The following is a 27,592-nucleotide window of genomic DNA, read 5'->3' as shown; positions in this document are numbered from 1 at the left end:
CTGCAATATGTTTGCAGGCCATTGCTACTGATTTATTATATCAGAATGTTTGGACATAGATATACCAAAACATATGTACACAAACACACACACTGCGCACGCACATGCGTATCTACAGCTATAGAAACATTGGACCAGTACTGAATTTGTTATTAGTATCTGGCAAGATCTGCTTTGCATTGCATATAGGATGGCTGGGGTGCTAATTTTCATGTATTCTATATTATATACTATTCTTTAATAATTCTAACATATATATATATATATATATATATATATATATATATATATATATATATATATATATATATATATGTATGTAAATTACATGACACAAAATTGTCTCATTATATAATAAGGTGAATGGCTTGCTCAAATATTGCAAACTACAATGATCCACCATGACTGCTGATATGCTGGTTTCCCTTTGAATCCCTTGCTGCGTACTGGTTTGCCTTTGAACTCCTTAGCACATATTGGTTTTCCTTTGAAACCCTCACTACTTACTGGTTTGCCTTTGAACCACTACTTATTGGTTTGCCCAGGGCTGGTGCAAGGATTTTTGGACACCCTAGGCGAAACATCATTTTTCTGCTCCCCTTGGCTCCACCCCTGACTCCACCCCCTTTGCCCTGCCCATGTATACCCCACCTTTTTAATGAAGTGCCCATCAAATGCAGCCCACCAGCGCCCATCAATGCAGCCTACCAGCATCCATCAATGCAGCCTCACTAGCGCCCATCAAATGCAGCCTCATCAGTGCCCATCAATGCAGCCTACCAGTGCCCATCAATGAATGTTTGCTTGTTTCCATTCATTCAGAAGTCGGGACACAGACACAGGGCTTCCATCTTAACCTGGTCTTCCTTCTGGGTTTGTGGATTGTGGCAGCTTGAATGGCTGAGCCGCGATGATGTCCTTCCCATGCATGCAAGTGGGAGACGTGGCCACGGCACAATGCTCTGAAGGAACAGCATAGGTATGCTATTCCTTCAGAACACATGCGCCGGTTACATTAGCGGCTGCCAAAAGAGCAAATATCTCCTAAACAGTGCACATTTAGGAGATATTCATTTTACCTACCGTGAAGCTTACCTGTAGGTAAGAATCACAAAGTGGACTTTTCTACTGCTTGAACTGATAAAGGGTGTAGAGAAGGCCATCTTGTTAGAGGATATCATAAATGTTCCTGTAACTGTTGTTCCAATAAATAGAGGGCACATAATCAAGTAGCAGCAGGAGACGTCCAGAAAGCACAGATCCACAGGATTAATAAAACAGAAGCAAAAAAAAGAAAACAATATTTTTTACTTTCTACTATAATACATATCCCAAAAAACTATATATATACAAAAAAAGTATTCACCAGTTTAGGCCAATATGTATTCTTCTACATATTTTTGGTAAAAAAAAAAAAATCACAATCTAAGTGTATATTGATTGGTTTGAGCAAAAGTTATAGCGTCAACAAACTATGGGATAGATTTAGGACTTTTACATAGTTACTTATAATATATATAATTAGTCAGGTTGAAAAAAGACACAAGTCCATCTAGTTCAACCATAAAAAAAAAAAAAAAAATATCATACAATCCCATATACCCAATCCTATACCCACAGTTGATCCAGAGGAAGGGAAAAAGCCCCCAGAAAAGCAGGATCCAATTTGCTACAGCAGGGGAAAAAATTCCTTCTTGATCCCAGAGAGGCAATCGGATTTTCCCTGAATCAATTTTACCTATAAATGTTAGTACCCAGTTATATTATGTACATTTAGGAAACAATCCAGGCCTTTCTTAAAGCAATCTACTGAGCAGGCCATAACCACCTCTGGAGGGAATCTATTCCACATTTTCACAGCTCTTATGCTGCGTACACACGATCTGAATTTTGGTCAGAAAAAGCTATGATGGTTTTTCCGCCGGAATTCCGATGAGATTCCGCTCAATCTGTCTTGCATACACACGGTCACACAAAAGTTCTCGGAACTTTTGGCCGCCAAGAACGCGGTGACATAAAACACTACGACGAGCCGAGAAAATTAAGTCCAATGCTTCCGAGCATGCGTCAAATTGTTTCTGAGCATGCATAGGAACTTTGCGTGTCAGAATTTGTACAGACGATCGGAACTTTTCTGACCCAAAAATTTAGAACATGCTCTCAATCTTTTGCTGGCTGAAATCCCGCCAGCAAAAGTCAGATGGAGCATACAGACGGTCGCATTTTCCAATCAAAGCTCTCATCTGACTTTTGCTGGCGGAATTTCCAATCGCATGTACAGGACATTACTGTGAAGAAACCTTTCAGTATTTGGAGATGAAATCTCTTTACCTATAGACATAAAGAGTGCCCCCTTGTCCTCAGTGTTGGCTGTAAAGTGAATAACTCAATACCAAGTTCACTATATGTACCCCTTATATATTTATAATTGCATATTTTTTTTATTGTTTTCTCTGGTGTGACACTTTTTGGGGACCAGTGACTTTATTACAGTGATCAGCGCAAAAAAAAAAGGCACTGATCAATGTATAAATGGTAGGGAAGGGGTTAACACTAGGGGGCGTTCAAGGGGTTAACCTGGGTTTTAACTGTGTGGGGGATGGACTTACTGGGACAACACAGAGATCGCTGTTCCTGATCACTAGGAACAGCAGATCTCCATATTGTCCCGTCAGAACGGGGATCCACCTTGTATCTCATGCAGGACCCACTTACATACTTACATACATACTTACACATACCTGTTCGGTTCCCGGAGCCAGGTATATCTGCGGTGGGTGGTCTAGAAGTGGTTAAGTGACCAGAAAACAAAAAGTTTCCTCTTGCATTCTGCTTGTCCTTTGCATCATCGTTAATGGTCTTTATACTGTAGATTCAGAGAATGTAGTAAAGTGGTTATCGGCTGGACAATAAAGCTAGCAGTATTATTAACACTTTGTAAACCCTTTTTAGAATAGAACAAACATCAGTCCTAAGCAGGGGCGGACTGACCATTCAGCCACTCGGGCACTGCACGAGGGCCCCGGGCCACTAGGGGGCCCCATCAGGGTTGCAAGCCTCAGTAAAACCAGGAACAGTATGTAAAAATCTGTGTTTTTTTTTTTTACATCTGTCTCTGAAATATCCCTTAGGCCCCTTTCACACGGGACGGATCAGTAATGATCTGCCCCGTGATGATCCGCTTGCTCAGCGGAGATCGCTCCGTTGTCCCCACTGAGCCAGCGGATAACAGGTCGGTCCCTGCACACTGTGCAGGGACCGCCCTGTCAGCTCTCCGCTCTCCTCTATGGGGGATCAGATGAACACGGACCGTCTGTCTGTGTTCATCCGATCTGCTCTGCAGACGGATAGAAAAATAGGATTTTCCTCCGCCTGCAGAATCGGACAATTGCGGAGGAGGACGATATCGGGTGTCTGCGGATGTTCACCCGCCGACACCCGCTATCCCATAGGAATGCATGTATGTCTGTATTTCATCCGCAAACGGATGGATGAAATGCGGACATAATGTCCGCATGTGTGAAAGGGGCCTTACTGACATTCTTTTGGTCTAAAAATCCTGAGATTATAGCTGCCCCACCTCTCCAGTACCTTCTCAGCCAATAGAAATATGTCTGTGTATACTGTGTGTACATGTATGTGTATACTGTGTGTGTGTGTATACTATGGGGCCCCATAATCTCAGATTTCCTGGGGGCCCCATAATCTCCTATTGCCCGGGGGCCCCATGAGTTGTCAGTCCACCCCTGGTCCTAAGGCCTGGTTCACACCTATGCAGATTGCAGTTGATGAATATTCCAGGTGCATTTTGCATTTTTCAATACATGTTTTTGATCCACTGATGTCTATGGAACTAAAAAAACAACCTGCTGGTCCCTGGCTCTTTCCATAAAATGCACAGATGTAAACTACCGTATTCATCGGCGTATAACACGTACTTTTTTCCCCTTAAAAGCACGGGAAAATCGCAGGTGCGTGTTATACGCCGATCCCCCGCAGTTCTGAGCCTCTGGGCGGCTTTCAGCCGCCTTTGACTCTTCTCGGCAGCTTTCAGCCATTCTCAGCAGCTTTCGCCTGCCTTAGGCTCTACTTGGCGGCTTCCGGCCTCCTTCTGCCGTTCACGGTGGCTTCTGGCCGTTCTGGGCAGCCGAAAGCTGCCCAGAACGGCCAAAGGCGGCCGAAAGCTGCAGAGAACGGCCAAAGGCAGCCGAAAGCTGCCGAGAAGAGCCAAAGGCGGGTGAAAGCTGCAGAGAACGGCCGAAGGCAGCCGAAAGCTGCCGAGAAGAGCCGAAGGTGGGCGGAGGCCGCCGAGAACTACCGTGCGCTGCCGAGATACACAGGACATCCTGGTCTGTATCTCGGCGGCAGCATTTAAAAAAAAAAAAAACTGAAAAGGCTGACTGACAAGGCTGCAATGATGGACAAGGCTGCAGATGTACACTGATAAGGCTGCATTGATGGGCATTTAAATGTAAGTTTTTTTTTTTCCTTAAACTTCCCTCCTAAAAGTTTTTTTCCTTAAAATTCCCTCCTAAACTTGGGGTGCGTGTTATACGCTGATGCATGTTATACACCGATAAATACGGTACATCCATAGGAAACCGTGTTAAATGGACTGTAGTGTGTTTTTTCAAAACTGAAGACTAAAAATGCATAGGTGTGAACCAGGCTTTAAAGAAGGAATCACAGTGCAGGAAAGAGGAACAGAGATTATGGTCCTGAAGAAGGACTGCTGAAGGACATGCAGAAGTGGAACAGTTTGGAGCTTTGCAGGGAGCCCCAAAATCAAATAGCGACTTTGATAAGGTCAAGCTCTTGCCCTGCCTCCAGTGCTCTTCTATTGGTTCAGCCTGGTAAAATACAAGAGAGGGGATGTTCAGCTCAACATTAGGAAATAAACTTGATATTTGCATAACAGAGTGCAATGTTTTGAGACTCCCAGGTAATGAAGATATGTCAATATGCATAGTTTACAATCCTAGTAGCAAATTACTATGTTTATCCTGGTGACAGTTGATGGGACAGTAAAATGTGTACTTCAAAAAGTTCCCCAAGCACATACCATGTAGTCAGGACAGAAAAAAATGTCTTAACTACAGCATTTTTTTTCATACATCTGCAAATACACTATATTGCCAAAAGTATTGGGACACCTGCCTTTACACGCACATGAACTTTAATGGCACCCCAGTCTTAGTCTGTAGGGTTCAATATTGAGTTGGCCCACCCTTTGCAGCTATAACAGCTTCAATTCTTATAGGAAGGTTGTCCACAAGGTTTAGGAGTGTGTCTATGGGAATCTTTGACGATTCTTCCACAAGTGCATTTGTGAGCTCAGGCATTGATGTTGGACAAGAAGACCTAGCTCGCAATCTCCACTCTAAGGCTGGATTCACACCTATTTATTTTAAGTGATTTTTGCATTTTGCAGATTTGCACTACAGCCCATTTAACATGGTTTCCTATGGAACACGTTCTGTAGTACAAATCTGCAAAATGCAAAAAGCACTCAAAATGCATAGGTGCGAATCCAGCCTAATTCATCCCAAATGTGTTCAGGTTGAGGTCAGGACTCTGTGCAGGCCAGTCATGTTCCTCCACCCCAAACTCACTCATCCAAGTCATACATCACAGTCATGCATCACACTACAATATTTACAAAAAGTATTTCTTCCTCCACTTAGCATCTGCAAAATCTTTAACTTACGCTGGTCATAGATGGGTAGGCAGGGACCGGCCAAGATTCGATTAATTTATGGGCAGGTCATGGGTTTTAACCAGCCTGTCAGATTGAGTGAGACATGACTGGAGCTTGACATGGCTGCAACCTGGACAACTTACTTAACCACTTCAGCCCGGAACTGGCACTGCGTCGCTTTAACTGGTAATTGCGCAGTCATGTACCCAAACAAAATGTGCGTCCTTTTTTTCCCACAAATAGAGCTTTGTTTTGGTGCTATTTGATCACCTCTGGGGTTTTTATTTTTCGCTCTATACACAAAAAAAGCGCCAATTAAAAAAAAAAACTATATTTTTTACTTTTTGCTCTAATAAATATCCCCAGAAATGTTTTTAAAAAGCAAATTTCTTCATCAGTTTAGGCCAATATATATTCTTCTATATATTTTTGGTAAAAAAAAAAAAAATTGGAAAAAGCGTATATTGATTGGTTTGCGCAAAAGTTATAGCGTCTACAAACTATGGGAAAGATTTATGGCATTTATTATTTATTATTATTTATTTATTTACTAGTAATGGCAGTGATCTGCAATTTTCACACCCATGTTCACACCCATGCGATCAGATTCCTGTCTGAATTGACAGTTCACACTGCAATATGCGAACAGACCTTCTGGTGTCATTAACTTTCTATATACACTCCCAGCGGTTTGCATAGGGCAGTGTAAACTGCATGTGGGTCAGGTGCGATGCGGAAACCCACAATGGATTTGCAGGGTTTCCCACATCGCACCAATGTGAACAGAGCTTTACTAAGCTGTGGAACAACTCTTGCAAAGTGCACAGCCTATTTGCCTTTAGGAAATCAACCCCTTTGTGCCCCATAAATAGTTTACTAGTCTTTCCCATCCAGGTGTGGCTGATGACTGTGGTTACATGTAGACACAAGGTTTGGATACAATTTTACATGCTAATTGAAACAAAACAACTGCTGTGCTGAAGTATGTAGCCAAACTTTTATCTAGTTTTGAATGCAGGAGAAAAAGGGTTAGACCCCCCCTCCACTATCAGGTTTTTTTTTTTCCTGTCTGTGACTCCATGTCTTTAAATGGGTTCTAAAAGCAGAAGGTTTTTTTTTTTTTTACCTTAAAGCGGGAGTCCGCCGGGAGTTCCGCCGTTTTTTTTTTTTTTTTTAAAGCCAGCAGCTACAAATACTGCAGCTGCTGACTTTTAAAATAAGGACACTTACCCGCCCAGCGTGCCCGCGATGTCGGCACCCGAAGCCGATCTCTCGATCGTCTCTCGGGTGCTGCCGCCGCCATCTTGGGTATGGAATCAGGAAGTGGAGCCTTTCGGCTTCATTTCCCGGTTCCCTACTGCGCATGCGCGAGTCACGCTGCGCAATAAGGATGGTCCAGCTGTCTCTGGGATCTGTGTGTTTCCCAGCAGGCAGCGGGGGACTTGAATCTACGCCCCTTTCCGCAGATATCTATCCTGGAAGTGGGTGCAGATAACTGTACTGTACAGGTACCTGCACCCCCCTCCCCCCTGAAAGGTGCCAATTGTGGCGCCGGAGGTGGGGAGGATTCCAATGAGCGGAAGGTCCACTTTAGGGTGGACCTCCGCTTTAATGCACATGCATTAAGGTAAAAAATCGTATGGGTGCAGCTCCCCCCAGCCCTCCTTATACCTACCTGAGCCCAATCTCCATCCAGTGATGTGCATGAGAGCAGCGGCTCTCTCGGTTCTCTCTCTCCTTATTACTACCTTCAAGGGTGCAGCGCTCTCCTTCAATACATTAAGTGCATAGATGAATTCATATATATATATATATATATATATATATATATATATATATATATATATATATATTTATATATATATATTAATTAATATATAAAGTATTAATTAATCTATCCACTTAAGGTATTGAGCCCTGGTTGCTACTTTAAAATCGCGCTACTTCCCTTGAAGTAGCGCAATTTCAAAGTAGCAAGGTCAGCGCAATTTCAGCTGCTAATTGGTAGATGTCTGTGTGGCTTCATGCACACTGAAATCAGCAAAAGTAGTGCAGGAACTACTTTTGCAAATCGGTGTGGCGCCACAAAATCGGTGTCACGCCGATTGGAACAGTGCTGTTGCCTCCAATAGGCTGCGACTTGTCATGTGATTTGATCTCTCAAATTGCATGACAAATTGCTCCAATGTGAACCTAGGCTGAAGGAGAGTGCTGTGCCCTTGAAGGTAGTATATACTATTTGCATTTGCACAGGTGGTTGGATGCAGACTGGTGTTTAGCTACCTCCTAAACAGGCATACCCTGCTTTAAAGTGGAAGTAAACCCTCCTATCGTTTTCAGTCAAGGAAGCTGCCATCTTGGCCTCTAATAATTCTTCTACTGCCATAATGCTGCACATGTCATCAGTTATGACATCAGCCATTGGATGGTTTGAAAGTTTGGTTGAGAGCACAACCAATGTGAAAGTTAGCATTTCCGGCATGCCGGGAATGTAAATGTTTTTTGAAACTGGGTTTACTCCCGCTTTAAATACACTCACTTTACATACACTCGCGAACACGGACATACCCATGGGTGTATGTAAAGTGGCTCTCAAGCTAAAGCTGCAGCTGTGTAATCCGTGCACGGATAGTTTAGATTCCCCGCTACTTGGAAACACACTCCCTGACACCCCCCACTACAGTCCCTGTCCCCCCCTCTACAGCCCCTGACACCCCACTACAGTCCCTGACCCCCCTCTATAGTCCCTGACACCTCGCTACAGTCCCTGACCCCCTCTATAGCACCTGACACCCCCACTACAGTCCCTGATCCCCCTCTACCGCCACTGACACCCCCACTACAGACCCTGACACCCCAGAAGTGAAAAAGGGTATTGCTTCATTTTAAGTTCATGTTCGTTTTACATACATGCTTTGGTCCCATTGCATACTTAAAAGTGGGGCATGCCTGTATCATTTCGTTTTGTAGCACGGTGTTCTTAGAATTAGCTATATCGATAGCGTGGAAGGTTTACTTATATATACATTTATTCTCTCTCCTCATTGACTCATACAGCAGCGGGAGTCATTGGCTCTTGCTGCTGTCAATCACAGCCATAGAGCCAATGAGGAGAGAGCAGGGGAGGAGCCCAGCCATGCTCTGTGTGTGAATGGACAATGTCCATTCACAGAAGCACGGCTCAGGAGCAAGTCTGCTCGGGTACCCCCATAGAAACAGGCTAGCTATTAAGAGCACTTGGCAGGGGAGAGGAGCCAGGAGCACTGGTGGTGGACCAAAAAGAAGAGCATTGGGGCTGCTCTGTGCAAAACCATTACACAGAGCAGGTATCACATGTTTGTTCTTTTTGTTTTTGTTTTTCTTAATAATCCCAACCTTTAGAATCACTTTAATTGTCCGGGTAACCACTCAAAAAGAAAAGAAACTAATGGGAATTCAAAACTTAAAGTGATATTGTAAAAATCTTTTTGGCAGCCCTACATTACAGCAACTTGTCATCCTTGCAATACATTACTATTTTGATGATTTTCAGTTAGTAATTTGTTGCTGGACAGAGGATAACTGACCAAGCACAGTGCATCTTTATAGCTTCAATAGACCATGGCTAGGGGCAATCCTGCAATGAAAGTTCTTCCATTTTAGTGTATGCATTATATATGACAACACTTTCCATATTATTCTCCTATACAAAACACTGTATTCTTGTATTCGACATGTATAAATCAGCCCATTCCTAGAGGGCATTTTACTATCCTTCTATAGATAGTACTTAAAGAGTTTTTCAATAAGAGCCATTTGCTAACAGATGTCATGTATCATTATAGGGAACACTGGAACAGGAGGAGACCATGGAGAAAATGACTCTACTGCTACTTCTGTCCATTTACCTGTCATCCCATAGTCCTACCAGCCTGGCAGCCCTGGTACCCCCAGACTCTAATCAAATGTCCGATATCTGGAGGAATCTTCCAATGGGACACAAGGTGGATGGATTTTTGTCTGTGGGTATGCCCGTCAGGTAAGAACTGGATACACATATTTATGCTTATATGAGAAATGGAGGAAATACACCAGGTCTAGGCTGATTAGGTTAACCACAGAAACCAGACATAGGAGAAAGTTTATTGCATGACTACTGAGTGATTTCAGAAGTTCAAACAAGTGATCCATCACATCTGACATTGTTTGTAAGCTGATAAAGAGATGTATGAATGAGTGTGTACAATCTACAGACACAGAGCACTAAGCCCCAACATGACCTGACCGCTAAACATGATAATAGGTTACTTAGAGTTGATCTCACCCACAAATCTATGGTCGAGAGTGCCCAAAGGGTGTTCGAGTTCAGGGACAAAAATGGGAGACTGCTTGCGTGGTTGGCCAAGGGCCAGCGCGGTGTCACCCATATTGCCCAGGTGAGGGATCGGTCGGGTGGACTCCTGACTTCGCCTCCAGAGATTGCGGAGAGATTTCTGGAGTTCTATCAGGCACTGTATTCCTCTAGGGTGACTTACGATGACTCGCAACTTGCTCAATATTTAGAACAGATTGAGCTCCCTGTCTTGGATCCGGACCAGCGTGCCGAACTCGACAGGGATATCACTCTGGAGGAGGTACAGGAAGCTCTAGGTACTATGCACTCGGGGAAAGCCCCGGGGCCTGATGGCATACCCGTTGAACTGTACTCTGTTTATCAAGAATACTTAGCCCCTAGATTTACATCCCTAGTTCACAAGAGCTTGGAAGCGGACGCGCTCCCAGATTCACTAGCTGAAGCGGTGGTGGTCTTGGTGCCTAAGCCTGGTAAGGACCCGGAGGAGTGTGCGTCGTATCGGCCTATCGCCTTGATAAACGCAGACGCTAAACTGCTGGCCTAAATTCTGGCCCTTCGCTTGCGGGGGGTCATTGAGGATTTGATACATACGGACCAAACCGGGTTTATGCCGGGTAAGGGCACCGATGTTAACATCCGCCGGCTTTTTTTGAATCTGTCTGCCCGTCACACGAACGGGGGTAAGAGAGTCATAGCCTCTCTGGACGCAGAGAAGGCTTTCGACTCAGTAGAGTAGAGGTTCCTCTGGCAGGTATTGCATAAGTTTGGGATGGGTCCTAGGTTTCTCCAGTGGCTACAGATGTTGTACAGAGCCCCGAGGGCGAGAATTAGAGTGAATGACTCCCTCACGGGATCCTTTCTCCTTCAGAGGGGCACCTGACAAGGATGCCCACTGTCTCCTAGCCTTTTCGCCTTAGCTCTGGAGCCGCTGGCGGCTCTGGTCAGGCAGTCCGAACAGATAGTCGGACTTAAGGTGGGCCCTCTGGAGGAGAAAATCTCCCTATACGCGGACGATGCCTTACTATATTTGCAGGATGCGGAGGCATCTCTACAGTCTGCCCTTGAGATATTTGACGAGTTGTGGAGGTTTTCGGGTATACGGATTAACTGTTCAAAGTCGGTGCTCTTCCCATTGGATGAACGGGAGGCGGGTCTGGCGCCTCGGCTGTCGTTGCGGTGGGTTGAGGAGTTTACTTACCTGGGCATTAAAGTAACAAGGGACCTCCAGTCATACCAACATCTGAATGTCCGCCCCCTGATACAGCAAATGAAGGATCATTGTGCCAAATGGACCTCTCTCCCTTTGAATTTATTGGGACGTATCAGCATTATTAAAATGGTCTATCTGCCTAAATTTCTTTATTTCTTTCGCAACTGCCCAGTGCGGTTACCCCGGACTCTTTTCAGAGAACTGGAGGGATACTTGGGAAGTTTTCTATGGCAGGGCTCCCCCCCTAGATTGGCCAGGGCTACTCTACAGCTGCCGGTCAGCGGGGGAGGGCTGGCAATGCCTAACCTGTTGCTGTATTACTGGGCGGCCGTGCTAGTCACGGTACGGTGGTGGCTTGTTGGGCACAGGGGGAATGCTGCAGTTCACCTAGAGGCAGCTATGGTTGGTCCCCTAGTGGAGCTGAGCAGTATGGTACACTCTGGATCCACACATCGCCGTGCTCTGGTGGGCCCCACCAGATCCGTGATACAGATCTGGGAGGCCGCTGTGAAGCGCTTCGCAGGCCCTAATAGGTGGTCCCCCCGTTGCCCCTTGTGGGGAAACCCGTTACTTCCCCACTTCAGAACCACCCCGGACCCGCAGCTGTGGATCAGGTATGGTATTAGGACCCTGGGGGATGTCATTTGCAATGGGACTCTTGTCCCTTTCCGGGAGTTGGTTGGGAGGCATGCTGTGCCTGGTAGCATGCTCTTTCGGCATTGGCAGTTGCGGCATGCCTTTAGAGCACAGTTTCGGGAACCACCATCTCTTGAACTGGATGCACTCGAGGACCTATTAGCTCAGGATTCATTTAGGAAACCCCTCTCTGCATTATACTTAGTGCTGATTAATAACGCATCTCCTAGATTGGAAACTTTATGGGGAAAAATGGAGAGGAGACATTCCAAATTTAGATAGAGAAGACTGGGAGGACTGCTTAGAGGGGAGTATCAGGCTGCTAATATCTTCTAAAGATAGGTTGATACAAACAAAGATTTTACACAGGGTACACTTCACGCCTCAGAGGCTGCACAGAGTCTTTCATGACAGATCCCCACTCTACCCCAGATGTCGTTCCTCTGAGGGCTCTTTCCTACATATGTTCTGGACATGCCCGCGCATATCGCAGTACTGGTCTGCGGTTATGGACTGCATTAATGAACGGCTTCAGTTGAGTGTCCCATTAACAGCTGAGCTGGCTCTTTTGGCTATTCATGATGACGTGCAAAGGCCCAGACACACCAAAACATTGATCTCGCTATTGCTCTTTTATGCCAAAAAGCAAATTCTTATTAAATAGATCTCGCCTCTCCCGCCTACAAGGAGAGCCTGGGAAAAGGCTATTGATGACGTGTTGCCAATGTATAAATTGACTTATGCCAGCAGAGGATGCCCCCAGAAAGTTACACGGGTGTGGCAACCGTGGGTGGGCTCAATGGATTAACAGACATTGATCCTCATTTTCCTACCTCCCGGATGGGAGAGGTACGCTAGATACCTATCCCCCTATCTCACCTCTCCCCTCCCTCTTTTCTTCCCCCACCTTTTCTTCTCCCCTACTGCTGCCCCCCCTCTTCCTTCTCCTCCATCCCCTTTCTCTCTTCCCCCCCCCCCTTTTTTCTCCTGTCTTCCATCTGTGGTGGGTGAACCCGATATTAGTAAGATGGTTGAATCTCTGGCTATTCATTCTGTTGTGTGATGTGCTCTGCATTTGCGATATGTACCGTTACTGTGTACTACTTGTCAATTATTTGCTCTCTTTCTAATAAAGACCAACCCTTTTTGTTAAAAAAAAAAACCATGATAATAGGTGCCTACAAGCTTAAAGAAACCCCTATGCCCCCTACACACGATCGGACTTTCCGACAACAAAGCTGTGGATTTTTGTTCGAAGGGCGTTGGTTCCAACTTGTCTTGGTCAAACAAATGTTGGCCAACAATTACAAACGTAGTGACGTACAAGACGTACGTGATATCTCCATTAAGAACGCTAGTTTTACAAGACCGTGCCCTTCCGGCTTGTCCTTGATTCTGAGCATAGGTGGACTTTTGTGCGACGGACTTGTGTACACACGATCAGAAAGTCCGACAACAAACATTTGTTGGCGGAAAAATTGAGAACCTGCTAGCCAACATTAGTCGGCGGAAAGTCCGACAACAAATGTCCGATGAAGCATACACACGGTCGGACTTACCGCCAACAAGCTCACATCCAACATTTCCCGCTGGAAAGTCCGATCGTGTGTGCGTGGCATAAGATGACATAAACTGCTGTTGCTGTGCTCACCTTCTGAAGATTCTGGTTGCCTGGCTTTTGTTGATTCAAACCTTTCAGCACTTTTGAACTTGCTGACCTGGAACAAAAATGCAGATCAGCGTTTCTCACTTTCCTGTGACTTCAATAGGTACATGCTGCTTTTGAGTCAGTAAATCAGAAAATGGTCAGGCAACTTAGAGATTAGACATGGCAGGTCTATTTTTTTTATCTAACATGGTTGTTAACCTCAGACATGAAATATGAACAACGCATATCCTTCTATAGTGTATTTGTGTCAATTAAGAGTACTAAGTGTCATTTCTGTCTGCTGCTTCCTTCCTCTGCTATCAGCATGAATCCCCTCTGACAAATTTTCCTGACACCAAGGGAAAAGTGGTGACAGGGGAGGGATCTCCAGCTGATTGACAGCCTCAGTTCTGTTCCTGTGACCTGTGTGAAGGAGGGTGTGTCCCTTATCTCCAATGAGCTCTGCAGAGTGTAACTTCAGCTCTCCACCCCCTTTTTTTGTGAACTCTCAGACAAGCTGTATACATTTAGCACTTTGAACAGATGTAGAGAAGAGAAGACTGCAGATAACTAGGTACAATTTACGTAAGATTTGTTTCCCCTCTGTGTATCTCAAGAGAGTCCCAGAGCAAGAGACAAAAAAGTATAAGCACAGGGACGGCATAACAGTGCTGGACTGCACAGTCGCCGCTTTAAATGGTTGTTGTCAGCGCTTTACGGAAAGGGGAGTGGTTACAAGGGGCTGGGCGATGCTCAGGCAACAGTATAGGGAAAAGAAAAAAGGAAGTGACATCAGTCTGAGCTGTGGAAGAAACGATTCCCACCCACCCGCCCTGTATGGTTTAGGGGATGGGGTTGATTAATAAGTTCCCAAGGCCAGGCAGTCTTTTGGGTCACTGGAAGAGGAGAAGGAGAGGTACATGTTTGGAACATGTTGTACCCATCCATGGGATGGGAGTGGTTATTGTACTTCGGGGTCAAGAGGGGTTAACCCGAAAGGGTTAAAAAAGGGTAAATCACTGTGACAGGTTGGGTACGACCTCCGAGTCCGGGGTTTCCGACTGGAGGCAAGAGTTCAAAGTTCAAGGAGTTGTTCACAGTGACCAGTGGTTGGTTGTTTCCTCCTATTCATGACCTATTTAAAAGATTTTGAAGTGACGGTTAAAAAAGTTAAAGACGTTATTTATTGAACTTTATATATTATTAATAAAAGGCCGGCTGGCCATTTACTTCACACCTTGTCTAGTCGTTTGTTAATAGTGGAGTGGTGTTCGGGTTATGGGAAAGGTTACCGGGTATCTGGGCTTAAGTACTACAGATGTCATGAGACCAGTTATTTCACTGGGTGGAACTAAACTTTGAAAGTTAAAAACTGTTAGCAGAGAGATATTTTAGGTAGAAGAGGCCCTAAAATGTTTCCTCCTGTAATTAGGTTTTTCTGAATTGTACACATGAGGGACCTTCTATGCGGGATAGTTACTTTATCCTTGACTGGATAAGCAAGATGGCCAAAGACGCCTGAACCTAGAAGAAAATCAGAAGAAAGTGGACATGCCAGAAATGACATTGTGGATATTGTAACACTGGAGGAGGTCACTTCAAATAATGTTCAAACTTCAAGTCACTTGCCATAATGTGCAAATATGCTTTGCATACCTTCACATTATTTCCAAAGCTTTGGTGAGGCCAAAGGTTTAATTCTGCTTTTAGGCAGAGATCCCAACTGTCCCTGATTTTGAAGGACTGTCCCTGATTTGGAGCAATGTCCCTCTGTCCATTATTCCTCCTCATTTGTCTCTCATTTTGGTCTGATCTATATAGTTGTATATAAAATGCACTTTTTAGCCATCAAAAAGTGTTTCCCAGCACTAAACCTTTCATCTGATTTCTAAATTGCTGCAGTTATAAATTCCAAAAGCCAATATAAAGGAATAGTAGTGGTAAAAAAAAGCACTTGTGGATTTAACCAATCTGTTTTTTTTGCACAATTCTCATTTAAGGGGGGCGTGGTAGGTGGTGTGTTCCCATACTTTTGCTGATAGGTGTCCCCCATTCCCATCTCAAAAAGTTGGGATGTATATTTTAGGAGTGGGCTCTGGAGGATTATTTTGAATTGGATGCCATGGCCATAGCTTTCTTTAAAGTGGAACTTCAGTCCACCTAGTATGGTGGCTCCTTGGGTGCCAACATAATGGCACATGCACAAATGTGCCCCAAAAAGTTCTGCACTAAGGTTGTTGGTTTAAATCCAAACAGTGGCACTGACACTACCTGCCTGAAGTTTGCAGGTCCCCTCACACTCCAAAGACATGCTGGTAGGTTAATTGACCCCTTGTTTGAATGTGAGTTAGGGACCTTAGAATGTAAGCTCCTTGGGTGCAGGGGCTCACCTGAATGTTCAATATAAATATGTAAATTGATGGCACTACAGTATAGAAGTACCAAAAATAAATAAACTAGCATTTTCAGATGTAGGTTAGAAATGTCAGCCTCAAAATTTTACCCAATACAGGTCATAAATAGTCTTATTGGGGTCTAAAAAGCCCCAGTAATCACTACGGAAGATAGAAGCCCCCCATATTGACCATGTACCCACTAAGCACCCATTATGAGTCTTCTTTGTTATTTTTGGCCTGTGTGCAGCAGCCCTGGCTGTAGAGGTAATACATTACAATAAAAGGAAGCACAGATACTTAAAAAAAAAGGAAACTTCAGTGGTTTTACCTGAAATAAACTCCTCTAGGTCAGGATTATTGTGTCATCTGTGTTTTTTCTTTACTGGATAAATCTCAGGAGTAATAATTCTCTTTTGTCCTTACATCACCTTACACTGGGTAGTGTGACTGAAATGACTAATATGGCTATTCTGCGTCTGTCCTTACAGTGATAGTGCAGACAGCTATAGACCGATCACCGAATTACTCACTGATCCCCGCCATGCTCTGGAATTCACATTCCAAATAATTCTGTAAAGGAAGGAAGAACTTCAGGCAAACATCTAAATACATAAATGAAATACATATAAGGGAGCTGTTTTACTGACTAAAGTATTTGTATTTTTGTTATCCAGTCCTAAATTTCCAGAGCTCTGCCACACCGTACAGCTCCATTTGGCAGGACAGAATACCTTTTCTTACTCTATTGGAGTTAATTATTATGTACAGGTCTCCTCTCCACCTCCGCCATGGGACTGGACAGTGAAGCAAAAGTAGCAGACTTTGTTACGCTCTCTGCTTTCTCCTCCTATCAGCATGCTCTTTGTAATGATTGTATTGGTTCCTTGTACTGCTTCTCTCCTTTTCTGTCTGAGCTCTGCTGTACAGGGTCTGCAACAGTTTGATGCAAAAAACAACTCAGCTGCTTAAGGTGACACTAAATTCTTGGAAAAAAAATATTCTATTCAAGTTTTACTGTATTCTTAAAGTATTACTAAACCCACAACAGTAAAATCAGTCTGTATACGCAGTAAAGTATGCTTATTATACTCACTGTGGAACCTAAGTGGTTAATCCTCTGCATTGTGCAAAAAGGTTGTTTGAGTCTGTCTTCTCTAATCCTAACCTTCTTCCACTGTCCCCAATCTATCTCCTGATAAGACAGAGTCTTTGGCATCACTCTGCACATGCTCAGTTTGCTGTGTATTGCTGGAGAGTTTTTTTTTTCTTAGGAAGGTGCATGTGATCAGCACTGTCCAGACAGAGGCTCAGGGGTCATGCAGCCTAATAGGACGGTCAGAGGAGAATGAAAACTCTCCCTACAAGCTTTAACCAGACACTGATAGAAGTCATAAGACTCCTAGATAATGCTGATGAGAAATGGTACTTAGCCACTTATATATACTAAAATAATAGCATTTTCATGTTCTGTGTACTGTTGGAGACCAGATATAGTAAATGCAGGGGAGTGCCCCCCTAATCCATGCGCCTGGCCCCTAATCTACATGTAGAGTGCCAGACACAAGGACTTCCATTTTTTTTTTTTTAAGTACGTGATTAGAGCCTGAGGCTCTAATTAGCTTCAAAAAAGGTGGGCTTGGGGCACAGAGCACTGCGCCCTGAGCCCACCCAGTTGTGTGACATTAGCAAATTAATATTCGCTAATGTCTTCCTGCTTCTTCTTCCAGCCAATCAGGAAGCGGGTCCTGAGATCCGATTGGCCAGGGAGTCTTAGGTCTCCCTGGCCAATCGGGTCTCAGGTCCCACTTCCTGTTCGGCCGTGATGAGAAGCAAGGCCCCCTCAGAAAGCTGGCGCAAGGAGCATCATCAGCCTCCTAAGACTAAGTGCCGCTCTCCCGTTTCCATAGAGCTGGCACTGGGCACCGTCCTCCTAGCAGAGCCTATAGCTCAGACGAGCAGGTCCTCCCAGCCACGAATCTGCCCCCAACTTCACTCTCTTAGCACAAATCCTCTCTTCCCCCAAAACTTCTCCCCCCAGCACAAATCACCCCTCCATATCCCCCTCTTAACAAAAATCCTTCCCCATCCCCCAGCATAAATCCTCTCTCCTCCAATCCACCTCCTAGCACTAATCTGCTCCCATATCCCAGCACAAATCCCCAACACAATTCCTCTCACCCACCAAAATCAGCGCAAATCTTTCCCCCAAATTCATTTCACCCTCTTAGCACCAATCCTGCATCCCCCACCTCCCAATTCTAACTTTCCAGCATAAACCTCCCAGATCTGCTGCCTAGGGCGGACATATGTTCCTGAGAAGGGTAGGTTGGAGGCTGGGGCCTGAAGCTTGCACTGGTTGGCCAGAGGTGTTGCCTGGGAGGGATGAAGCTGAATTCTAGACTGGATCACCAGAGAAGAACTTGGTCTACTGAAGAGCAAGGTGAATGCTTAACACTCCAGGAAGTCTGTAGGCTTGTCCAATGGGTTAACTGCTCAAAGTTGGAATAATACAAACTGCCAATCTGGCATAAGGGCCTTGGGTTAAAAAAGGAGGCTTTAAGCATCACTCCCCACTGGGTGGAATTAAGACTGAGGGAGCCCAATAATAGCCAGCAGCATGTGCAAAAAGGTGGTGTCCATACTGGCTGAATCGTCTACAGATTTAAACTCTAAACTCCATTTCTACTGGCTGGAGGGCACAGGCACAGGGGGGATACTCAGAGCAGGACTTAGGGTGGTGGGGGCCCCTGGGCTTTAGTCACTTTCGGTCCCTACCTTCTATACATTATTGTATTTATCGGGGTATAACACGTGCCGGTGTATAACATGCACCCCAAGTTTAGGAGGGAATTTTAAGGACAAAAATTTTTAGGAGGGAAGTTTAAGGAAAAAAACTAACATTTAAATGCCCATCAATGCAGCCTTATCAGTGCCCATCTGCAGCCTTGTCCATCCATCTGCAGCCTTGTCAGTGTAGCCTTGTCATTTGCAGCCTTGCCCCAGTGTCATTGCAGTCTTGAAGTTTAAATATGGCGGCAGGTCCTCTCGGGTCCTCTCGGCAGTCCCGAGCGGCGCTGAGAGTAGCCGTGTGTACTCAGCTTGGCTCACGGTCACGCCCAGTCCCTGTGTTATATCCATCAAAGGGCGGGACTTGCTGTGACTGTGAACGGAGTGGAGCCGAGTACACTCGGCTATGTATCTCGGTGGGGCCCCCTATTGGGTGGGGCCCATGGGCTTGAGCCCAGTCAAGCCCAATGGTAAGTCCTGCCCTGGGGATACTGTGTGCCCAGCTGGCATACGCCTATTGCCTGATGTGACACTGTGGGCTCATTGCTCAGATGGCTGAGCTCTCATCTTTGGCAGTGGTTGGATTGGAGGAATCTGCACAAGCTACTGTTGCAGGGACAGGATAAATAAACTCTTGTTGTGGAGAACAGAGGTACCAACAGCTGTACCCTACCCTTCCTTGCTGTTCCCAGGAGAGCTGTGGGATATCTTTCCTAAGCCAGAGAGGGTTGTGATCACTGAAAGGTTCCTACTGCCCAAGCTGAACTTCAGAATACAATGGACCACTGCAGGGATCACCTTACAGAAGTGGTCCAGAGGATGCACAATTTGTCTCGACACCACCACTGGCAGACAGCCAGAGGGAGACCCCGTTAGCATTTGAAGAGAGCTGCATTATTGCTATCTCTGTAAAAGGTCTCTGTTCGCCATGCTGGATGTTTGGAGGAAGAGCCAGTAGGGCAATGTTTCTCAACTCCAGTCCTCAAGTACCCACAACAGGTCATGTTTTCCGGATCTCCCTCAGATATAACGCCTGTGGTAATTACTAAGACAGTGAAACTGATCAAATCACATGTGCAAAATAATTGGAAAGCCTGAAAACACGACTTGTTGTGGGTACGTGAGGACTGGGGTTTAGAAGAATTGCAGTATAGGACGCAGAGCCTGCTGCGGTGGTGCCAGAGGGGTCATGAGAGGACCTTCTCAGTTCATACCATATTGCCTTATTTGGGTTGTGAATCCTGTAGTGAAGAGTAGGCAGGATAGATGTCTAGGTAGCTTCCAGAGGACCCCAGAGTAGTGAGTTGGTTGTATCATAGGTTACAAGGAAGTGCCAGACCTGCCCATGCCAGCATGGGGCATTCTGGGTAGAGGGCTCTGTATAAATAGTCTGGTGGGAGTTCATCTGTGCCAGTTGGCCATGGGAAGCAGTGCAAGATCTAAGGCAGCAAAGACTAAAATTTTGAGGATCTAGCTTCTGGGAGCTTAGAAGAAAAGTTGCAGGACTACTCACTTGCCTTAAACCCCTAAAGATATTGGGTACTCCTTGACTTGGTTCTCTAATCTGCTGTTATTGTTTACAACTGAAGGAATGTGCCATCACTGTTCAAACTCCTGAAATGTGAAACTATGTGCATGAACTGTGTTTTAGTAAGGTGTTGTTGCACGTATGGAATCTAGCTTCTCCTAACCTCATAATTATTTGAAACATCCTCTGGAAACAAAACGTTTGCTGGATGGGCTGCTGCTTGGGCCTGTAAGGCATGAGGAGGTCATGGAAGGGCTGTTGGGTGGCGTGAGAGGACCCTGTGCCCTTAGCACCTCACTGAGTATAGTGGGCCAATTTACGCCAGGCAGGATCAGGTTAAAGTGTACAGGTGTTCCCTTACCATATGGCTGTAGATGCGGAAAACATGTAACCCAGCATGGCTACACAACAACACCAGTAAACAATGCCCCCCATTTACACCATTACATAAAGCCAATGCTAGGAATATTATGACAGGAAGAGGCAAACTGAACTGCAGATGTCCATGCAATATCTAGTATTCAGGTATAAAGTTTTCAGTTTTGAAAATATAATGTATAAAGAAAAGCTTTACAACTGTGCTGTGCCCCATGTTACACATAAGAATGATGTTTGTCTGTGATAAGTTCACTGACAAGGCTGTGTTAGGACAAAGTTTACTCACGTGTTCCAAGTAACCTACTTCAAACAAATAGGTGAAAAATAGCCAAGTCACCATTTTCTGGCCAACACTGCAACACGCCCAGAGGTGTAATGAAAAGCCAAATAGCTCTGCAGGAGAAATTGAAAGGTGTGTTTGTGTGTAGGTACATATTGTCCTTATTTTCTTATGGCCAGGGCTTTAAATAATTTAAAGTAAACTGCTTTTACATGTAGGTGTGTATTGCTGTCTGTTTCCCCATTGGAGAAATCTGTCCTCACTTCCTGTCATAGTGATGAGAATCAGGGGGACAAAAAGCGATGGGAAATCTCATTAAAAGACAGCAACAACATTACATTTTTTGGTGGACCCTGATTCCCCTGATTTCTTGTCTAGGTGTTACAGGCATAAAACAAATCACCCCAGTGATGTCAGAACTTGTAGTAAAAATCTGACAAAAGTTCCCCACTTTATTTAAAAAAAAAAAAAAAAAAAGTTTTCATGGAATTTTGGGCTTTTGTATTACATAAAAACATTGAAGAGTGACAGCAGCCTTCTCTGAAATTCTCATTGGAAGCCAGCAGGTGGGGAGTTAGGCACTTTTCACATTTCCCAATATCCCCTTAGTTGTTAAAAGCAAGTTATTTATAGAGATCAATAGCTCAAGCTGAAATGTATACACAACTTGCCAGCAACAGGAGACATCAACACTACTTGTGCAGGTAAGCTAGTATTCCTCTGCAATGCCCTGTCCTGCAGAGCGATCCTGTCACTTGTCAACTTTACAGTCACAGGTTTGCAAGTTTGACATAAGCCTTAAGCCTCGTACACACAATTAGAATATTAGACAAACAATCATTTTTTTTTTTTTGCATGCTAGTCTCATATGGAAAATAAAGAGGTTACTGAAATTACGAAACAAATATAATGTATTGTATTGTGTTGTAATGGATTCTTTCGTTTCCTAGAATGTGCAGTCTTGGTCACTCGATTTTTTTCGGACGAATACTGTACTGGTTAAAACTTAAATCATTTGTTCTGGTATTTTATGAGAAAAAGTTAAACGTGCTTGTCCCTTCGGTTAATTTTGCATGAATTGTCATAATCGGCCCTCAAACTGTGTACAAGCGATCAGATTACCGTACGATCACTCCAAAAGTCTTATTTTTCATCTGATTTTCTTATAATGTGTACTAAACATTACTCTATAGAAAATAGAATGAGTGCACAGCTGACTAAAGCAGTATTCACAGCTGGATCTCCTGGTCTCATTAAATAGAATCAGCGGTACCATCTGTATTTAGTCCTATTATTACTTTTACTATTCATATAGTCCTGAACTAGTGCTCAAGGCCTGCAATTTAACCCGGCCGTACACATTACACTCTGAGTGTGGGAGGCCTGTCTAAACAAGTCCCATGAGGCATTGCAAGGCTGACAGTTACAGGCATGACTCCCACAGGCATGATGGTACTTGTAGTTCCACAACAGCTGGAGGGCCGCCAGTTTGAGACCGGATATTGTTAGGTTTTGGACAATTCCTATATAAAAAAAATGTGTCCTGCGATGTGCATCCATCTTCAATCACGGCGCCGACAGACCCGAAAAATAGAAAAAAAAAAGCTCTGCCTTGATGGTAGGCATCTGTGACAGCTGTTATATAGGCAAGAGCAGGGCCACCTGGTGACATAACTAGGTGACCCGCCCCTTTTGAGATCATGTGACGCTAGAGTGGGGACAGGGTCACCCATTTACGTCACTGGGTGGCCCTGCCCTTGCCTATACAACAACTGTCACAGGGGGACCCCAAAGTACCCTCTCCATGTTGAGGTCATGCAGCCTGGTACGGTCCGGAGGGGGGGCCTGAAGGGCCTGGTATGGATTTTTTTTTACATTTTGGCATGGAGTTCCTCTTAATATCCATACCAGACCCCCCCTCTTATGGACTGGGGGGGGGGGGGAACCGCGTGCTGTTTTTTACATTTTTTTAGCTATATTGCCGGGAGCTGACAATACATTAATACATTACAGCCGCAAGCAATTTTAAATTACATTTTTCCCTTTAGAAATGTAATTTTGCTGCGGGACTGCAAAACACAGAGGAAAGATCCGCTGTTTCACTTTAAGCATTATTTAAAACGCTGCTCCTGAAAAAAATGGTTGTTTTAAAACCTTTTTTTTGCATTGATACATGTTCTCTGGGGCACTATGTGGGTCCCCATATACTTTTTATGGCAATAACTTGCATATAAGCCTTTAAAATTAGCACTTTTGATTTTTTATGTTTGTGTTCCATAGACTTTAAAAGTGTTCACATGTTCGCACAAATTTTGCCTGTTCGCATGTTCTGGTGCGAACCGAACCGGGGGTGTTTGGCTCATCCCTAGTGTTAAGCCCTGCTCTTTGCCACTAGCACATACTCCTTGTGGTTCAGAATGTTCTGGAATGTGTAGGCTGTAGTCCCTCCACTTCACATAGGCAGAGAAAGTGTACGGCACATTCCTTACCCACAAGAGGGTCCAGTAAGAAACTTTAATGTAGGGAAATCATTAATGGGATGCTGCTAATTTCCCTTAAAGTGTTCCCAGTGTTGCCAGCTCTCTATATTAGTGACTTCGTTGTCAAGAGGGTGTACACTGATTACACTAGTGGGTGGTACCACTTCTATGGCCTAGTAAAAACCTACGCCAGCCAGAGGAGGTTTCTAGAGATAGGCAGAAGAAGAAGGGAGTGCGGTCCAGGAGTTCAGAGACTAGTTAATGAGGCTGTGGGGGGTCCTTTTGAGAAGCATCTGGTAAAATTATCCCTCTTGGTTGCCAATGGAAAAGGCTTTCCCTCTACTGCAATGCTATGTTTTCTTCTTTCTCCCCTTACACCCCCAAAAATCCTTTTAATGTTCGAGGATATAGATTAATGATATTTCATTCATTCATTCATTCACTCTGTCTTTTTGGGATTTTTTTGGGAAAATTTCACTGTGTATTTGAAACTTTGGTTGTGATGTTTGGCACTATTGTCAATTCGGGGTATGTCTTTTTCACAGATATTACTTTAACGTGAACAGAAGTCAAAGCACGGTGATTATAAGAGTGACACCTTGTGAATCGCCAATCCTGTGGACACTGGATTTCCTAACTGCTCATGGTATGAAGATAACCGTACAGATAATGTAGTAGAGGACTGCAAAGGAGAAACTTATATTTTATAGTTTGGTGAGGAACAGCAGGATTTAGGCAAAAAAAGGCAGATCAAACACTATGGTCAAGTAATAAAAAAAAAAATTCTGGTCTACTAAAAGGGACAAGGTACCTACAGTAAACACTTACCTTAAATAGAACCCAATATTGACAATGATTCCAAGCTAAAACTCCCTTGACCTGTAAAGAGATATTGCATTGTGGGATGCAAGGGCCAAGCCAAATCCATCACATAACTTTAATTAGTTGATTCTAATAAAGAATTTTCAATGCAATTTACATAATTTGTCAAGCCAACAGAACCTACTACAGAGCATAATTGTTATATCTTTAAAATTATGACAGTATACAGTGTATATTGATCTTCAACACAAAATTTTGTTAGGTTGGTGGACATTTCAGCTGCATCCCAAAATCCCTGCCCACTTAAATGTAATTCCCTATAGTCTGATAATATAGCAACTATAGCAAAAAAGCCTCCTGCCTGTTTACACGTATCTTTATCTAATAGCTGTATGCAAATTTAGGAAGTTTCCTGAAATTGCATACAGCATCGGGACATAATTTTGAGTAGCAGTAGAAGAGAAGGACTCAACCAAGGTTTTGTTACCATGGCAAAGGAACTTGCTTCTCAGCAGGCCAGTTTTCCTGATATGTTATTGGTCCCTTTGCTTGTCAAATTTCCAAATATACAGTATCTCACAAAAGTGAGTACACCCCTCACATTTCTATAAATATTTTATCTTACATATCTTTTTATGCAACAACACTGAAGAAATTACACTTTGCTACAATGTAAAGTAGTGAGTGTACAACTTGTATAACAGAGTAAATTTGCTGTGCCATCAAAATAACTCAACACACAGAAAATGTATGGCTAAACTGCTGGTAACAAAAGTGAGTACACCCCTAAGTGAAAATGTCCAAATTGGGCCCAATTAGCCATTTTCCCTCCCCGGTGTAATGTGACTCGTTAGTGTTACAAGGTCTCAGGTGTGAATGGGGAGCAGGTGTGTTAAATTTGGTGTTATGGCTTTCACTCTATAATACTGGTCACTGGAAGTTCATCATGGCACCTCATGGCAAAGAACTCTTTGAGGATCCAAAAAAATAATAATTGTTGCTCTACATAAAGATTTGATCAAATGTTGTATGGCTCAGAACAGTGGAAAACAAAGTCTTACTTTGGAAGTTTGCCATCAGGGTGTCCAAGCCGAGGTGTCCTCCCACACACCAATAGACAAACGGTCATCAAGAAAAAGAAGCAGCCAGCAACTCCATAACATCAAGCGTATTTATTGTAAAGAGTACAGTCAGCAGCAGACTAGTTTCAGCGATAAGCCTTGTTCACAGTACACATATATGTTGAAAAGCATGAACATTTATACATAAGAGACTATCACATGACTACTGCTCCTCTCCAATCAACAATGTGTTCAATTGAAATCAGGTGATTGGTTACAAATTGTCAACAGATGTGAAGATGCAGAGAGTCTAGCTATAATACAACACATGAGATACAAAACACACAAAGACTATCTTGACATGGGAGAAAATACATATATTAAAAGCTCTATAAGAGAATCTTTAATGAAAAAATATATACATTTAAAAATGCATAAGATGTGAACTATAAAGACTATACTACAGTGGTGTGAAAAAGTGTTTGCCCCCTTCCTCATTTCCTGTTCCTTTGCATGTTTGTCACACTTAAGTGTTTCGGAACATCAAACCAATTTAAACAATAGTCAAGGACAACACAAGTAAACACAAAATGCAATTTGTAAATGAAGGTTTATTATTAAAGGTGAAAAAAAATCCAAACCATCATGGCCCTGTGTGAAAAAGTGATTGCCCCCTAAACCTAATAACTGGTTGGGCCACCCTTAGCAGCAACAACTGCAACCAAGCGTTTGCGATAACGTGCAATGAGGCTTTTACAGCATCCTGGAGGAATTTTGGCCCACTCATCTTTGCAGAATTGTCCTAATTCAGTTACATTAGAGGGTTTTCGAGCATGAACGGCCTTTTTAAGGTCATACCACAACATCTCAATAGGATTCAGGTCAGGACTTTGGCTAGGCCACTCCAAAGTCTTCATTTTGTTTTTCTTCAGCCATTCGGTGGTGGACTTGCTGGTGTGTTTAGGATCATTGTCCTGCTGCAGAACCCAAGTTCGTTTCAGCTTGAGTACACGAACAGATGGTCGGACATTCTCCTTCAGGATCTCTTGGTAGACAGCAGAATTCATAGTTCCTTTTATCACGGCAAGTCTTCCAGGTCCTGAAGCAGCAAAACAGCCCCAGACCATCACACTACCACCACCATATTTTACTGTTGGTATAATGTTCTTTTTATGAAATGCAGTGTTCCTTCTACGCCAGATATACTTGGACACACACCTTCCAAAGAGTTCCACTTTTGTCTCATCGGTCCACAGAATGTTGTCCCAAAAGTCTTGGGGATCATCAAGATGTGTTGTGGAGAAATTGAGACGAGCTTTGATGTTCTTTTTGCTCAGCAGTGGTTTTCTTCTTGGAACTCTGCCATGCAGGCCATTTTTGCCCAGTCTTTTCCTGATGGTGGAGGCATGAACGCTGACCTTAACTGAGGCAAGTGAGGCCTGCAGTTCCTTGGACGTTGTTGTGGGGTCTTTTGTGACCTCTTGGATGAGTCGTCGCTGCGCTCTTGGGGTAATTTTGGGCGGCCGGCCACTCCTGGGAAGGTTCACCACTGTTCCATGTCTTCGCCATTTGTGGATAATGGCTCTCACTGTGGTTCGCTGGATTCCCAAAGCTTTGGAAATGGCTTTATAACCCTTTCCAGACTGATAGATCTCAATTACTTTCTTTCTCAATTGTTCCTGAATTTCTTTGGGTCTCGGCATGATGTGTAGCTTTTAAGGATCTTCTGGTGGACCTTACTGTGTCAAGCAGCTCCTATTTAAGTGATGCCTTGATTGTGAACAGGTGTGGCAATAATCAGGCCTGGGTGTGGCTAGAGAAATTGAACTCAGGTGTGGACAACCACAGTTATAGTATGTTTTAACAAGGGGGGCAATCACTTTTTCACACAGGGCCATGATGGTTTGGATTTTTTTTCACCTTTAATAATAAACACCTTCATTTACAAATTGCATTTTGTGTTTACTTGTGTTGTCCTTGACTATTGTTTAAATTGGTTTGATGTTCCGAAACACTTAAGTGTGACAAACATGCAAAGGAACAGGAAATGAGGAAGGGGGCAAACACTTTTTCACACCACTGTATACTATACTAGCCTGGTCGTATACCAACAGGACAGCAGCTTGGGCCGCAGAAGCACTGTGTCACTCTGTAAATATTTACATGCCTTTATTCATACAATTTTTTATTTTATTTTTTTTCCATAAATTTTTATTGAAAAGTAAAAATCTGGTTTACATTGTATTATAACTCAATGCCAACGGCAGTAATATCCAATATAAAGTTTTAAACAACAATGGTGAACAGCAATAATTGGTAACAGTAGTTGCAGTGA

General features: G+C 43.8%; 1 protein-coding gene across 2 annotated transcripts in view; it reads left to right on the top strand.

Moving 5' to 3' along the window:
• LOC143960046 (protein NDNF-like) overlaps positions 1–27,592 on the top strand; it is an 83,161-nt gene that overhangs the window by 22,479 nt on the left and 33,090 nt on the right. The window contains exons 2-3 of one of the 2 annotated variants that reach the window (XM_077468317.1): positions 9,523–9,716; positions 23,920–24,020. In XM_077468317.1, coding sequence (XP_077324443.1) covers positions 9,547–9,716; positions 23,920–24,020 — 271 coding nt within the window. In that variant the 5' untranslated portion in view covers positions 9,523–9,546. Of the gene's footprint in view, positions 1–9,522; positions 9,717–23,919; positions 24,021–27,592 lie in introns of those variants that run through there. The other variant, XM_077468318.1, reaches the window with a different exon arrangement.

Source organism: Lithobates pipiens, unplaced genomic scaffold (assembly GCF_037356315.1).
Source record: "Lithobates pipiens isolate NorthernLeopardFrog02 unplaced genomic scaffold, aLitPip1_a1.2 Scaffold_8, whole genome shotgun sequence".
Lineage (NCBI taxonomy): Eukaryota > Metazoa > Chordata > Amphibia > Anura > Ranidae > Lithobates > Lithobates pipiens.
This window is presented reverse-complemented; position numbering and strand designations above follow the sequence as displayed.